The following is a 14,854-nucleotide window of genomic DNA, read 5'->3' as shown; positions in this document are numbered from 1 at the left end:
GACGAAGAAGCGGTGACTTGTAGAAAAAAAAAATACGAGTAATGCTTTTTCTACGATGGTTTTTTGACATTGCCATTCCTTTGCATAAATGGATGATAGAAATATCCTCATGTTGCTTTATGAATTTGAATACGATAATGCTTTCTCTCATTGGTGTTTGTGCATTTGTGAACGTAGCATTCACACACAGACATTTTTAACATATATGCAATCCTTAAAATATAAACACGATCACAACCACTATAACAACGAAAGCGACAACGGCAACTACAATAAACTTGGTAAAAGAAATCATGAATCATAAAAGTTGAAAAAGCAAACCTACGGAACTCAAGAATATGGACGATTCATGACGACTTGTGTACCGGTTCTAACACTGGAAATGGAAATACATTTCGTCCAAATATGAATATTTGAGAATATTTGAGAACGATACCTCTTCTGTTCTGGTCGTCTTTTTCAATGTTAGTGTAGCATAACATGAATACGAATAAATAAAGCGAGAACGAGAGAGAATGAGTATGAATACAAACAGAAAAAAGACACAGAGAGCCAAAGATCAGAAAATAAGGCCAAACAAGTAAATGCCTGAAAAAATGAATCGAAACAACAACATTACGAATATAAATCCGAACAGAAAATATGGAATGTGTTAAAATTTAAAATCCCAAATGGAATTCAAAAGCAGATTTTGATCTTATATCTTTTCCGTTTTCTGTTTGTTTCTGGTGTTTTCTGTTAGTTTTTTTTTGTCAATATTTTGATTGTTTCTTTCACATTCGATACTTCATGCAAATCATGCATTGCACATGCTATGTCGCAAAATAGGGATGAAAAGCGATTTCGATAGTGGATTTCTGTTCAAGAAGTACAACCGAAGAAAAGGACAATATTGAGAGTAAAATTCAAAAATATGATATTTATATGGAATGCATGATGATTCTTGGATCATTTCCTCAACTCTCTGTTTTTTTCTTTTACTCTGTTTTTATTTCTCGCATTCTTTTCTGCATACAATAAAGTAAATGATTCGTATTCCAAATTGGTTTGATTTCAGTAACGGTTGGAACTATACGATTCGCGAAAGTGTTTCCCATGGATTGCAACAGAATATTGGGAAATGCATGATTAAGTTGCACAATGATACGGTGCAAACAAATTGTAAGTGGCCACAAATTCAAACACGAACATCAGCCCGGCTGAAAATTAACGGAACATGATATACTAATAACTTCAGTCGACAAACAATAAATTAAATCAATAACCTTCGACACACTTACTGATTATGATTGGTCGACGGCATTGGTTGGTATGTAAAATTTCATTCGAAATTTTCGCCAGTTGCTTTGTTTATCTGTAAACGCATAATGCATGGTAGCTCATTTAATTTCGAGTGGAAACCTATCAACCTGAATGGATCATTTTGATTTTCGCTATGAACAATATTTACCGATGTACATGTATACTCGTAACTGTGCATCTGTACATCATCGTCACCGTCATCTCCATAGTTAGCGCTTAGTGCAGTAGCACAATGGCGATGAAAATAATAACAACGTCAACGATAACGGCAACGACAACGGCATGAACATTCGATGAGAAATCAATTATGACACTCGGATCAATTTGGATGGCGTGTGGTGTGGCATTTCATATGAATGATTTACAGTTTATATGTGTGTTAGATGTTTTTTTATATGCGTGTGTTAGACGTTCGGGTGTGACATTGTATCCGTTCAATTTTGGCATATTGAAAATTATTCATATTAATTCGACGGTAATCAAGTTTCCTGTCGCCCGGCCTCTATGCCATACACATACACACATACACCATTCACTATAACATAGAAAATCAACAACAAATAATCACACTAAATAAACGACCAGAAATGTATCTTTTTCATGAAATTGCACAACATTGCATGAACGTAACACAGCGATGTCGCATGCACATAATGTTCAACTTCGATTTTGTTTGACACATTGACGCGGCCGCACTATAACCAAAATGACTATTTGAATGAATTAGAGACGCGTATCGAGGAATACGGGACACAAAATGCTATATGAAGTATTCATGTGTGTGTGTGTGTGTGTGTGTGTGTGTGTGTGTGTGTGTTTGTGTGGACTTTGTTGCGATGCAAATTGAAGTTGATCATGTAATGGCGATGAATGGCGATATTGGTCAGACGGGGGGTTCGATTCTTCGATTCTGAAGCCATACACGATACAGAAATGTAGACGCCAATGATTCAAAAGTAATCAACGTTTAGTGGCGTATATATCGTGAGTACACACAGAGAGAGTCTATTTGTCTCGTCACTTCACCGCAAATAGAAAACTAGAAAATCAAATTGTCTAAATTGTGTTTTAGATGTATGTTATGTTATTGGTCTGGCTGGTAAAAGAACGACAAACCATATCATCATTGTAAACATTCAATGCGAGCACAAATACATTGTGGCCGTATGGCTGAACATAACACTCCCGTTTCAAATCATTGAGGAAAGCAAAGCTTTCGTTCACAATATTTAGTTCGACATCAACTAAGCATCGTGCATTTAGTACTGAATTAAACCGTTCGACACTTCAACTCATTCAAACTAATCTCATATTGTATTGTATTGTATTGTATTCTAGTTTCGATATGTTTTAATTACATAGAGCCACCGACACAGAAAACGCCATTCTGGATTAAATGTAAAGTACAAAATTAAGATACAAATGCTTTTGCCTCGACACGATGTTTAATTTACAAAAAAAAAATGAAAATGAAAATTTAAACATAATTTACCTTAGCCAGTGTCGCTTGGTGATTGGTGTAATACAGCAAATGGCATCGTATTGATCGGCAATCCATACAATTAAAATGATATAGAACGCGGTTGTTGTGTCGTTGAAAAACTCCGACATAATTGCTTCCATTCCTAAAATATAAACAAAAAACAACATCATTACATTGTACGATACATATATATATATATTCTCATATTATCTTTCTCCCTTACAACGGCCAATTAAAATTACGAAGAATGAGAAAATGAGAGTGGGAGAGTTTGTACATTTTAATTAATTACAAATTAGCTGCTGAAGTTTTTTTTGTATTTCTTTCAAATCCCATCAACCAAAAATCGCATGTTTATTGACAGTGGATAAATTACACTTCGAACGTTCAAATAGAAATTGAATGACGTTTTTTTTTGCGGTTTCAAATCGTTTGCTTTTAAATGATGCCGATGAATATGTGTACGATGTTTAAAATTCAAATACCGAATGACATTGGTGATTGTGTGCCATCAGAATGAGCAATTATTCCATTTAATTGAAAAATGGAATTAGATTATGAAAAACAAGTGAAATTACAGCATGGGAAAAAATGTGAAAGTCTCCAATCACATTTCTTATATATTTTAGAACATTTTTTTTTCTCTTGCAATCTGTAGTTAATAGCTATTTGAATTCACGCTTCATGAACTTGATAAATTAAAAACGGGTCAAGCCGGGGTTGGGTGGAGAATGAGAGAATAGTACGGTTTTGCATTACAAATTCTTCGAACGTATCCTTTCTTTTTCATTCATACAGTCCATGGTTTTTTTTTGTCTTCTTCTTATTCTTTATCTTCATGAAAATTTAATCAAGTAAAATGTAAATGCATTTTATACGTTTCAACGCGTCCAGAGGATTTGTGTGTGTTTCGTCCGTTCGTTCGTTCGTTCAATATGTGCCAAGAAGTTAGAATGATAAACAAAGTCATGTATACCTCTCATCCTTGGTATCGCATACAGCACATAAAATCTGTTGCATGAAGTGTGTTTTAGCCAGTTTGTGAGTGTGGCAAAACTATTGAAATCGATTGTTATATTTATAGAGTCCCTGATGGGGGTAGCGTCAAATATCCAATTGAACTGAGATCCAAAAAGTTTTCGCACGAAAAAAAAAAAGTGTATATAACACATTGCCACAAACGGATATCATTTAATAAAGCCAAAAACATGGATTTCAAGTTTAGGCTATCATTTTCATCAATTCAATATGGTTAGCATTTCGGTGCGAGTGTATATTCGTGTGTTTTTGTTGGCGTTTATTTTATTCGACAATGTCATAGTTTTGTTTCGTTATTTAACGCTTGGCTCCTTTGTGATTAAATCCTTTAAAAGCAACAATCCATTTTGAAACATTCGGCGGTAAATGTTTTCTCGTGAGTATAAAAGCCAAAAACTCACAAAAATAATACAACGACCAAAAACCCAGACCGAGTTTATACACATACAAAACGACAGAGAGAATGATGGGCTGTAAGCATAAATGCAAGCTGCGTGCAACACATAACACGACCAAGAAAAATGTAATGATTTGAGAGCCGCAAATAAAAACACAACTTGAGTTTAAAGAGAGAGAGAGAGGGAGAGAGAGAGAGTCTCTCAGAGAGAGAGTCTCTCAGAGAGAGAGAAATTAAAAACAACGACACAGATGAAACAATAATAATGAATGAGTGAAAGTACAACAATGTTTTCGTTTCGTTGCAAACGATTGTTTCGAGAGCAAAAAACAACGACAACATATTAATGCGAATGACCTTTTCTTCACCACTGAGACTAAAGAGTTTACCCAACAATAATATAATAAATAATATATTATGTAAGGGTCAAATCTGGAAACCAAACTACCTCCAACAATAAACATCAAATCCGTTTGAAATGCTATATTTGTATTCAATTGCAAAGTTTGCTCAACAAAATCAAAGCCAAATACACACCCATTGCGATTTTCCTGATCGTTATTGCAAAAATGAACATACAAACACAGCGAAATACTTTACGACTAATCAAATCGAATGTATTCAATACATACTGTCATTGCAACAGGCACACACTTCTGTTTGATCTGCGTAATAGAATAAAAGTTACTATATTGATCATATGATTGTTATATCAATCAACTATCACAATTTATCACAATAATAATTACTATTGCCTTTCAAAACTCAACTGATTGGAATCCTATCTCTCTTTCTCTCTCTCTCACACACACGCACTGTCTTTTTCATTTTTTCTTCTTTCATATTCAATACAATTACCCTTAGGCAAATATTATGAGAGAATTCGGCAAGGCATTTTGGTAATTTTCAACAAAATTATTCTCAATTCAATTTCCCATTGAACATTGATAACGAAATCAACATACTCAGACACATATGTGTTTCAACGAATGCTTGAATGTTTTTTTTTTTTTTTTTTTGAAAATGAATGACACACATAGATTTGTAGTGTGTATTTATCGTAAAACTATTGATGCTTTTCATATTGGCTCCAAAATATGTTAATCAAATAATACTTATTAGAAAATCCATAGGCTTTTCATACAAAATGCTAATTCATTGAGCCAAAATGGTATATAAGTAATTAAAATCGCTTCAATAGAAAGGAGCTTATGTGTATCTCGATTCAGCACTGAATCGTGAAATTCACATACAAAATTCCACCCGAGTCACTTTATATAGAACGCACGGAAATTACATGGCTGTAGCTGCGATTCAGAGCGAGTCACGAGTCAGTTATTATAATTCCAAAGAATCGGATTGCATGAGTAAATGAGTAACATTTTAAGAAGAACTGTTGATTCGATTAATAACACAACAATTTTTTTTTTAATTCAAAGTTCAAATTGATTATTCTAATATTCATGAAATGAATAAAATTTAAAAAAAATATATATATATGATATTCGTTGAAAGAGTTAATAATATTAATAATAATAAAAAATATTTATTTAGCATTTCGACGTAAAAGGCGACTCGCAAAAATCTATAATTTACATGAGACTGTTGCGAGTCGGTTTACTCATAAGCCCCTAGTTTAATACTTTGTGTGTATTCTATTTCGACTTAATGAAGCGTCAACCAATACATAACAAATTGTAAGCAATTGAAACTACGAAAAAGAAGCAGAAATCTCATTGGTAAACTTGTAAATCAGCAAGAAATTTCAATGGAATATTTTATGTTCTAAACAAATTCATTTGAAATTTGAAATTCATTCAAATGTTGTCTTTTCTCAAATTGTTTGAAAAAAAAAATAACCAATGAATTTCGTGTGGAAATTAAAAAAAGTAATTTATCGTTTAGGATAAAAAGACCTTTAAAAATGAGTAACATTAAAAATACCCTAATTCAAAAGTTGATGGAATTTTTTAAAATGTCATCTGTGTAAAATACACCTTGTTCAGATTAAATTTTACGCAAAATAAGATTAATTTCCGTAGATTCACTTCATCGAATCAATCTATTTTATCAACAAAACTACTCCCTTTTGAGAAGCTGAGCTCGCACATTACTGGTATAGATAAAAACGAATCCGATCTGAGTTACATTAACCAGAGCGCACAGCGAATTGTGTTGCTATGATTTTCTAATGCTAATAGTTTTTTGATATGATTCCATCTGTCATGCTCTACGCTATGCACTGTATTCAATGATATTGTGTGGGGCTGGTATTAAAATGTTTATATTTTCTTAAATGTCTTGACAACGAAACACAAACTAAATCTCAACTAATCTAATGTGTAATTGATACACGATTTCCACGATTCAATGCTTAAGATAAGTTTAAGCAAAATGTATACTTTTGTTCATTTATGTACGGTTTCCTGGCAAAGCATTTCAATTATGTTGCATTGCAACAACGTTTCAACATATCACATAGTAATTGGCATCAAATGAATATATACATATTTCGATATTTCAGTGAAAAATACAATTTGGTTAATTAACAATCGAACTAGAAATAAGCGTGCAGAACATACGTAATGTGAGTTCGAGTTCGAGTTTATATAAATGTTTAATTAATAATCTCATGAATTCATTAATAACTATATTATATTATTGTTGGTATTTGGCATTTTCAGTGATGAACCAATGCTATAATTCGGAAAAATAACAACAAACAAATACATACGAAACAAGGCAATCCAATGCACAACAAGAGTACGAATGCAACGGATTTTTCACAGTCGGCGGTAAATAAACGTATAATTAAAGCCAATTTAAGTGATGTGATGGTGGTTTGATACATCAATGATTAATAGATAAATAGGATGGGAAGGCGTCAATGTAATACACCGTAATATAAAAAAACACACGCAAATTATATTCGCTAATATAATTTAGTTACAGTGTGAAAACACAGTAATATGATCATATTTGATTAATTTGAAGTTTTTGATCGAATTTTAGTCTGTAATCTGTAACCATGTGCTTGATTGCAATCGAATCGGTGCCAAATTGATTATTCTGAATTTGCATGCATTCATAAAAGGTCGTATTTGATTTCAAATACGCATGTAAATTGGATTCCACATTCACACAAAGGAACTGTAAAATGACACAAGAAAGTAAACAGATTGACATCGACCCAATCATATATGCACATAATGAGTAGCAAAGTAAGAGAGAAAACGAACACCATCGACTGCATATACGATGGCAAAAATGTTTGGAAAATAAAATTACAAATTGATTGCATAAAATAATGTTTATTTATTTTTATTGTCGATCCAATTTGGTGTGTTGTTCCAATTAAAGTAATGAAACGAAGGAAGGATGGAAATAAATTAGGGAATCATATCAAGTTTGTCACACTGCTTGGTATTATTGATCAATGCTCAGTATCGAATATCTACCATATTTTTTTTTGTCTCACACTGGCATTTTCCTCTCTTTTGGCATCATCCCCACGTCACCTCATCATACCATTACTACCATTATCGTCATCATTCGATGGCAATTGAAATTGGAGAGAATCGAGGCGCAAACAAATGAACTTCCTACTGTTAAACTACAAACGAATCCATATTGTTCAGAGCGCGAATCGTGTAGTTTCCCTTTTTGGTTTCATCGTGTGCACGACAATTTCGCAAAAAATGGTATTCGATGTATGTGTGTGTATGATATTATGTAATGAAGTTAAATTGGGTTGTAATTTGGATTTGATGTGGAAATATACAAGAACGATGTGCATATATGCGGGTTGTTGCCTTAGTTTAGCAAACTGCATCTGTCGCTCATTGCTTTATCTAATGGTATGTCCATGAATATATGACTTATACTACGTTTCTTACAATAATATCCTGTTAGCATGAATAACTCCTTGGGGGTACATATTTCTTTCGTTTTTATTCTATGCACGCCAATATCACCCCTAGCTTTTCATTCTCTCTCTCTTTCTCGCTCCTTCGCATCACTCATGTGTATCTTCAAGACTCAGTGACAATGCTAGAAATCGGTGCAAATATGTGACGGTATCATTCCTTCGCTTTACGAGAGTTTGACACCAATCGGTGGTCACTGTTCGATTTGGTCTTATTTTCGATTGTGACCTTATCGATATGCCAAATATACATGCTTCGTATCATTTTTTTTTTTTTCACTGTCCGACGGTGTCGTCACAATTATCATGGCTCATATTTCGATGGAGAAGTGAAAATGCCATGCAACATTTATTGACAATGCATTGCCAACAAACACGATTTTCTCAATCGTAGACTTAAAATATGCTTCATAAAATATAATAATCAATTGTAGTAGAAATATACGAATCGATGACGCATAATTATGAAATTAAAGGAAAATCAAGTTTGGAAAGGTCGCAACAACACAACATTTAAATGGTCATAATTATTGACCACAACAAAATTCAACCTTTGTTTGATTGTCAATATTGATCCAATTTCAATTTGGTTAACATAGCCAACTATTTGCAAAATTAGCGCCAGTTTACTGAATAAGTTATAAGTTGCTTTGAATATTTCAAGTCTTGAAGCACTGTGAAGTTGTTGAAGGCACACTTGTTGCACTTGATAATAATAATAATAATAATCGTATTGCGGTGTGCAACTCACGCGAATGCTGTTGTTTGGTTGTGTGAGATGCAAACATGAAGCTCGTCTAGTATTTTGTTCAAATCAGTATCGTATTCAAATGGCATTTCATGGAATGGCAAACTTTGTCATTTTCATTTGAATTATCACATTTAGTAGAAATCAAATCGTTGTTGGTGCCACAATTTGATGAAAAGTTTGCTAATTTTGAGTCATAATTCAAATTAAAAAAGGTCAATTATGATTGAAACTCAAGTGCACTGCCTTTTGGCGGGCGTCATAAACATTGTTTCAAATTATTTAACTTATCGCCTAAATTATATCGTGTGAAATATAAGGAAGCTTTCATTTCTCGCTTAATTAAAGCATTAATTGTGTTGAACGATTGTTTAGCTACAATCAAAAATATGCATGAAGAACTATGGTTTTGATTTTTAATCAATTTTTTTTGTCAATTTCAGTTCTCATCGGACAAAATTATACTGACATAACAAAAAGAAATGTTTGTGAATTGCGGGTAATTGTGAAATGGCCCGAAAATATTAAAGATAAATTTTATATTTTGATGAATTTAACGCATTTTCACGTTATGCCAATAAGTTTTATTTTTTGTTTTGACTTTTGTTTCGTATATCACTTTATAATGAAGGTTTTTTCCAGAGAAATACACATATGAAATTAGCTACAATTAAATTGTAAGCAAAATCGAACTTAAAAATTATTAAAAGGAATGAAAAGTATTAAATCAGAATATTCGTGGTGGATTTGATTTATTGGTCTGTACGAAAGAAATCAATACAAAATTCCTAAATGATTTGAAATCAAATACTGGCAATGGTTGTTTCATAAAATATGTATATATTTATTCTCAATGGTCATATCATATTCAAAATGTGTATATATGGATAGCATTGAGCACTGTATAAGTAAAATGTGGATTTTCTGATTTGATTGGTTTGTATAAGTGAATGCATTTGAAATTTCTTTGATCAAATTGCAAAAGATTTGAATGAAGAGACAAAATATTCTATATAATTCGATATAGTGCTCTTTATAGACAAGACCCTGTTTCTGACAATGTATCGGCGTCTAATTCATCGTACAATTGTGTCGCATTTTGATGGTTGACTCAAGTAGCGTAAATGGTATACTTTGGATATGTATTAGTGTTATATTACTTAGTTCTCGTCCATTGTACATAATTAATTTGGCTTTTGGCCTATATTCCGTTAGCTGACACATGGCAATTTTATTAAATATTTATATGGGTAACGCGATCCTAATGGCGAAGTCGCCAACATTTTTTTTCTTCTCTATCGTTGGTGATATCAAATGCTTTTAATTCTTTTAATTGACGTAACATAATTTTTTCCGTCAGTGTTTTTGTGCGATAAAAAAGCACAAAAAAAAATCGAAATCAAAAGCAAATGAGCGTCCAATTAATTAAACAAATTAAAACATAAAATTGAGGGAAAAATCGCTTGAAATCAATTTATTTGCACAAATATTTAAAACATTTTCGAATTACTTTGCGTACCGTGGCAAAAACTTGATGCTATTATCCGCAAGACTACAAAGAACCTTTTAAGAGCTTTACTAGCAATTTGCACCGACATGACACCAAATTTCGCAAACAAAATAACACACATAGAGTACGATAGATGGAATACAAGACAAAATATTCTTATTAGGGATGAAAAGGAAGTTCAATTACCAGTTGAAAACAATTTTATTGCCCTCTTTCAATTTCTTTCACAATTTATGCGTATGCATGAATGAAGGTGGTGGTGACGATGACGCTGATCAAGATGACGGCAAGACGGTAAATGTATTGCGGTCTATCGGTGCTTGTACAAAACCATGCTTAACATAAGGTATGCAGTTTGAAATACAGTCATTTTATTATAGTTTCGTTATAAAGTGGAATGGAAAACAGGCAGTCAATAGTCGAAAGTTGACACTCGATGCCGTGTCATCCGTTGTCGTTGCAATAACTTTATATATTCGAAGTGGGCGCTTTATAAATTCAATCGACACACTTTTATGTTCACTGTTTTATACTCCGTATAAGTATGGAATAAGTACCGGTTTGCCATCAATGCATACAACGAAAATCGTAACAAATTCGCTTCAACATCACATAAATCAATGTGCATGTATCGCTTGCTCGCCTTTTCTCACTTTGGTTAAAATAACGAACGAAATCTTAGCTCTCAAACCACCATTATACAAATTACGAGATGTGAAACGTTGAAAACGGCATAAGCGCAACAAGATCAACTATGTTAAGAACCGTTTCGTTGTCACCTCTTCCGTAATTTTTGAGGCGAAAATTGTCTATTCTATTCAAACACTTGAGCAAATTGAGCATTTACAAAAGGAAATTACACAGCGCATCAGATTTGTTGTGTCTTAAATGTGATTTGAAGAAAATGCGCGAATATAATACGAGCGTCTTGAATTTAAAGTCAAAATAATATGCAACACACAGAAATAACAAGAAGATGACAACAAGTCACATTGGAATTGGATGGACGCATTTGCTGCTACTTGAAAATTAGATTCTATTTGTCCTGTTTAACACATTATCATTGGCTCGGTTGTCACAACAATATTGTGTGCTAGAATGTAGGCTATTATGCTGTTAACAAACCCCCGAATACAATATAAGAGAAGACCTGGTTATGGTAATTTTGACACAATAAATTTCACTCGATTTATATATAATCTACTTCATTGCTGTCATCAGTGAGAAATGCTGATTCACTTTTCTCTTTGATTAAATAATTTTCTACCAAGCAAACGCATTTCGAACCATTTCAATCATTTTACAGGAAAAACTGTTAAGTTGACTTTAAAGATAAGCGACCGAGCTTTATTTTAATCAGCGATGCAAATTTCAATAGTTTATACACATCACAACGATGAGATGAAATTTAGTTTTAACAGTTCTTTTTTAAGACATCATCGACTTATTTCTATTTGTGAAAGGTGAACCGTTTATGGAATATAATTAATAGACTTAACTCTATTTAAAGGTCAACCTTCACCCCGCTAAGTAGAAATTATGCAAATGCGGCGAAACGACTTTGCAAAGTATAAAATCTAAATTAAAACCATGCACATTTTTTGTTGGTGTACCATCAGCACTTTGTTTATTTCCATCATTGCATGTGGCATGTGTACATTCAATTTCAATTTCAATTAATATTTGGCCTGGTTTTGAGATTGGTTCAAGTATTTACTAACAACAAGCTACATCGGTTGTCATAATTTCTTCGAGAATATTTCAATTCCAATTTATATTTTATATTCTTATAACACATACTATTGTCAATCTCCATCGAAACTAAATTATCAATCGGAAATTATCGTACAATTAACAATCAACATTTCAAATTTGTATTTACAATGTAAATTTCCATACACAAAAGCATATCCGTGGAATGTTTCTCAAATTTTCATCTTATTCAATATTTTTTCTTCAGCCAAGGCATAAAATTTGCCTTATGGTCAGCACCACTTTGTCTGTGTCAATCTTTGATGCCGACTGAGGTTTTTTTTCTCGCCCCACTTCAATAAAAAAAAAAACAGGTTTAATCATCAAAAACAGACATAACATATGTCAATTTCTTTCATTTTCTCTCAATCCCTCTCTATTACTCACATCATATTTACAGAATCAGTGAGTTTATATTTTTTTCATTAATTTCATGCATGTTTACTTGCGTCGCCATATTCGTATATCAAAAAAGGCCGATAAAAATGTTTTATATATATATATATTCCTGTTTATTTCGCCTCGTCCTGCATCAATGTCTCAATTCATATTATTTATCAATCATGAGCAGAAAGTGTGGAGAAAACAATTTTCTTCTATAACATGTAGTGCTTTAAAAAAAAAAATCACGATTGATAAATCTATGTTATGTATGTGTTTGTAAGTTGCAAATGTCCGTCTATGTGTATACAAGTTCGATTGATATATTTGCTTGCTTTCTCGGCACAATATATAGAAAAAAGAACGAGCGAGAGAGAGAGAATTTCACACCATAAAAAGTTGTATACAATAAGGAAAATACAATTTGTTTTCATTGATAAAACATGTTGAGATGCGTGTATCCAGTGTTGCACAGTTTTTGCAAGGAGCAACAGTTTTGCTATCACACACAAATTTATGTGACTGCTTGTACGAGTACGGAGTCGAGCGACAAAATGAGAGTTCATACCAAAGAAATCGCAGAAAATCGAGAAAAAGAAGAAGACGTACGAAGAAAAAATGGAGCAACGTAGTTACCAATCAAAAACCACTTGAAAGGAAACAAAACCCGACCTGAACAGTTCGAACTTCAAGCAAAATATGGTATGAGTGAAAAGAAAGACACGACGGTTGAAAAAGAAGAGACGAAAAAAAAACAATCTTAAGAAAATTTCAAGAAAAATCAAGCATTCGGGATCATAGATAATGTCCATGGCAAACACAGAACAAACAACGAGCACAAACTCTCTGCACTGAACTGGCGATGGTAAACTATATAATGACACCATAGACACTAGAGGATTCGATTTTCATTTTATTTCTCTCTATTTTCTTCTCTTCCATTTCGATTTCTCCTCTCTATCTCTCTCTTTCTCCCCATTTCATTCTTTTGGATACTTTTTATTTATAATATTGGTTCCTTTATTTTTAACTTTCTTCTTTTCGCTATCCCTTTCTCACTTTTTCTGTCCCTATTACTTTTCATTTGTCGCTGTCTTTTCTCTTTGAAAATTGATGTCGAATATTTACAATATTTTCCAATTATATCGCCGCTCTCTTCGTGTTTGTGTGTGTTTGGTTTATCCAAACCGAATGTTACTTTTGTACACTCGAATCAGATATATATTAACCAGAATAATGTTTTCACGTATATCATAAATAGCTGAGTTTTATCTTATCGCATAAATTACAAGCGTATTTGTTGCTTCGTTTGAAAATCGTTGGTATGTTCTCAATCGATATGTTGATTGCGACAGGTATTACTATACTTTTATGAAAAGTAAGAACGTGCCTATATTGCAGTTCAACTATCAATGGCTATCTTTGTTGACACCATCCCATACTACACGATTAATATACATATTGATTATCAAACAATCTTTATGCATTCAATGGCCAACCGATGAATTTTGTTGTTGTTATGTTCAGAAGAAGAAGAAGAAGAAGAAAAGTGCTTCTCACAAAAACGAACATTCCTTTTGCATGAACATAAATTCAAATCAAGATAACGATGTCTCAATAAAGGTGTTTACGATTGACAAGAGTCAATTTGATAGAAAATATGTTGTTGAAAATCGCCAATATTGGATTTATCGTGCACTTTATTTTTATTCCAAATATTCAAACACTATATATGGATTTATGCTCAAAGTTACCATAAGCTGAAAAGAAGAGTTGTACAACAAATGTCATCATCGATGCACTTGCAATTAAACTTTTTGATACAAACTTAACCATCGATAGATACACAGAGGGAAATGTTTCATTTTAATATCGTTTTGGCTTTCATTCAATGGACAACACAACCAGTAACTATTATTAAACGTTTGCCTTTTCGCTCCATTTCGTTTACATACGTCTCTGGTATGCCCTTTTTTCATATTCTCATTGAGTTTCGATTGATATTAGCTTTTTGCTCTTTACGATTATTTATTTGACTTTCTTATTGATATGCAATGATGGCGAGAGTAGTTGAGTTGCCAACGAAATTGAAATTATTATAGCCAGACATTATATTGAGATATTTTGAGCTAGCTGAATCAGCCCATGGAGCTAAAGTCACGCGCTAAAACGGAGTGAAGACAATAAAAGCCCCTGAGCTGATTCAGGTGGCTCAAAATATCTCAATATAATTTCTAATTATAGCTACTCATTTTTTATGCCGAACAACAAAAACATCTGTCGTCCATGCACTTGCGTTTCTTCGTAAAATTTAATAA

The 14,854-nt window shown here is 32.8% G+C and overlaps 1 protein-coding gene across 1 annotated transcript in view; it reads right to left on the bottom strand.

The window, feature by feature from the left end:
• The window catches only part of LOC116337644, a 57,569-nt gene that overhangs the window by 24,410 nt on the left and 18,305 nt on the right, over positions 1–14,854 (bottom strand). The window contains exon 10 of the mRNA XM_031762386.1: positions 2,795–2,927. Within this exon, the coding sequence (XP_031618246.1) occupies positions 2,795–2,927 (133 nt within the window). The remainder of the gene's footprint in view (positions 1–2,794; positions 2,928–14,854) is intronic.

This window comes from Contarinia nasturtii, unplaced genomic scaffold, assembly GCF_009176525.2.
Source record: "Contarinia nasturtii isolate CC-2019 unplaced genomic scaffold, AAFC_CNas_1.1 Cnas_scaffold_285, whole genome shotgun sequence".
In the NCBI taxonomy this organism is placed as follows: Eukaryota; Metazoa; Arthropoda; class Insecta; order Diptera; family Cecidomyiidae; genus Contarinia; species Contarinia nasturtii.
Note: the sequence above shows the minus strand (reverse complement) of the source record. Positions and strands in the feature narration are given on the sequence as shown.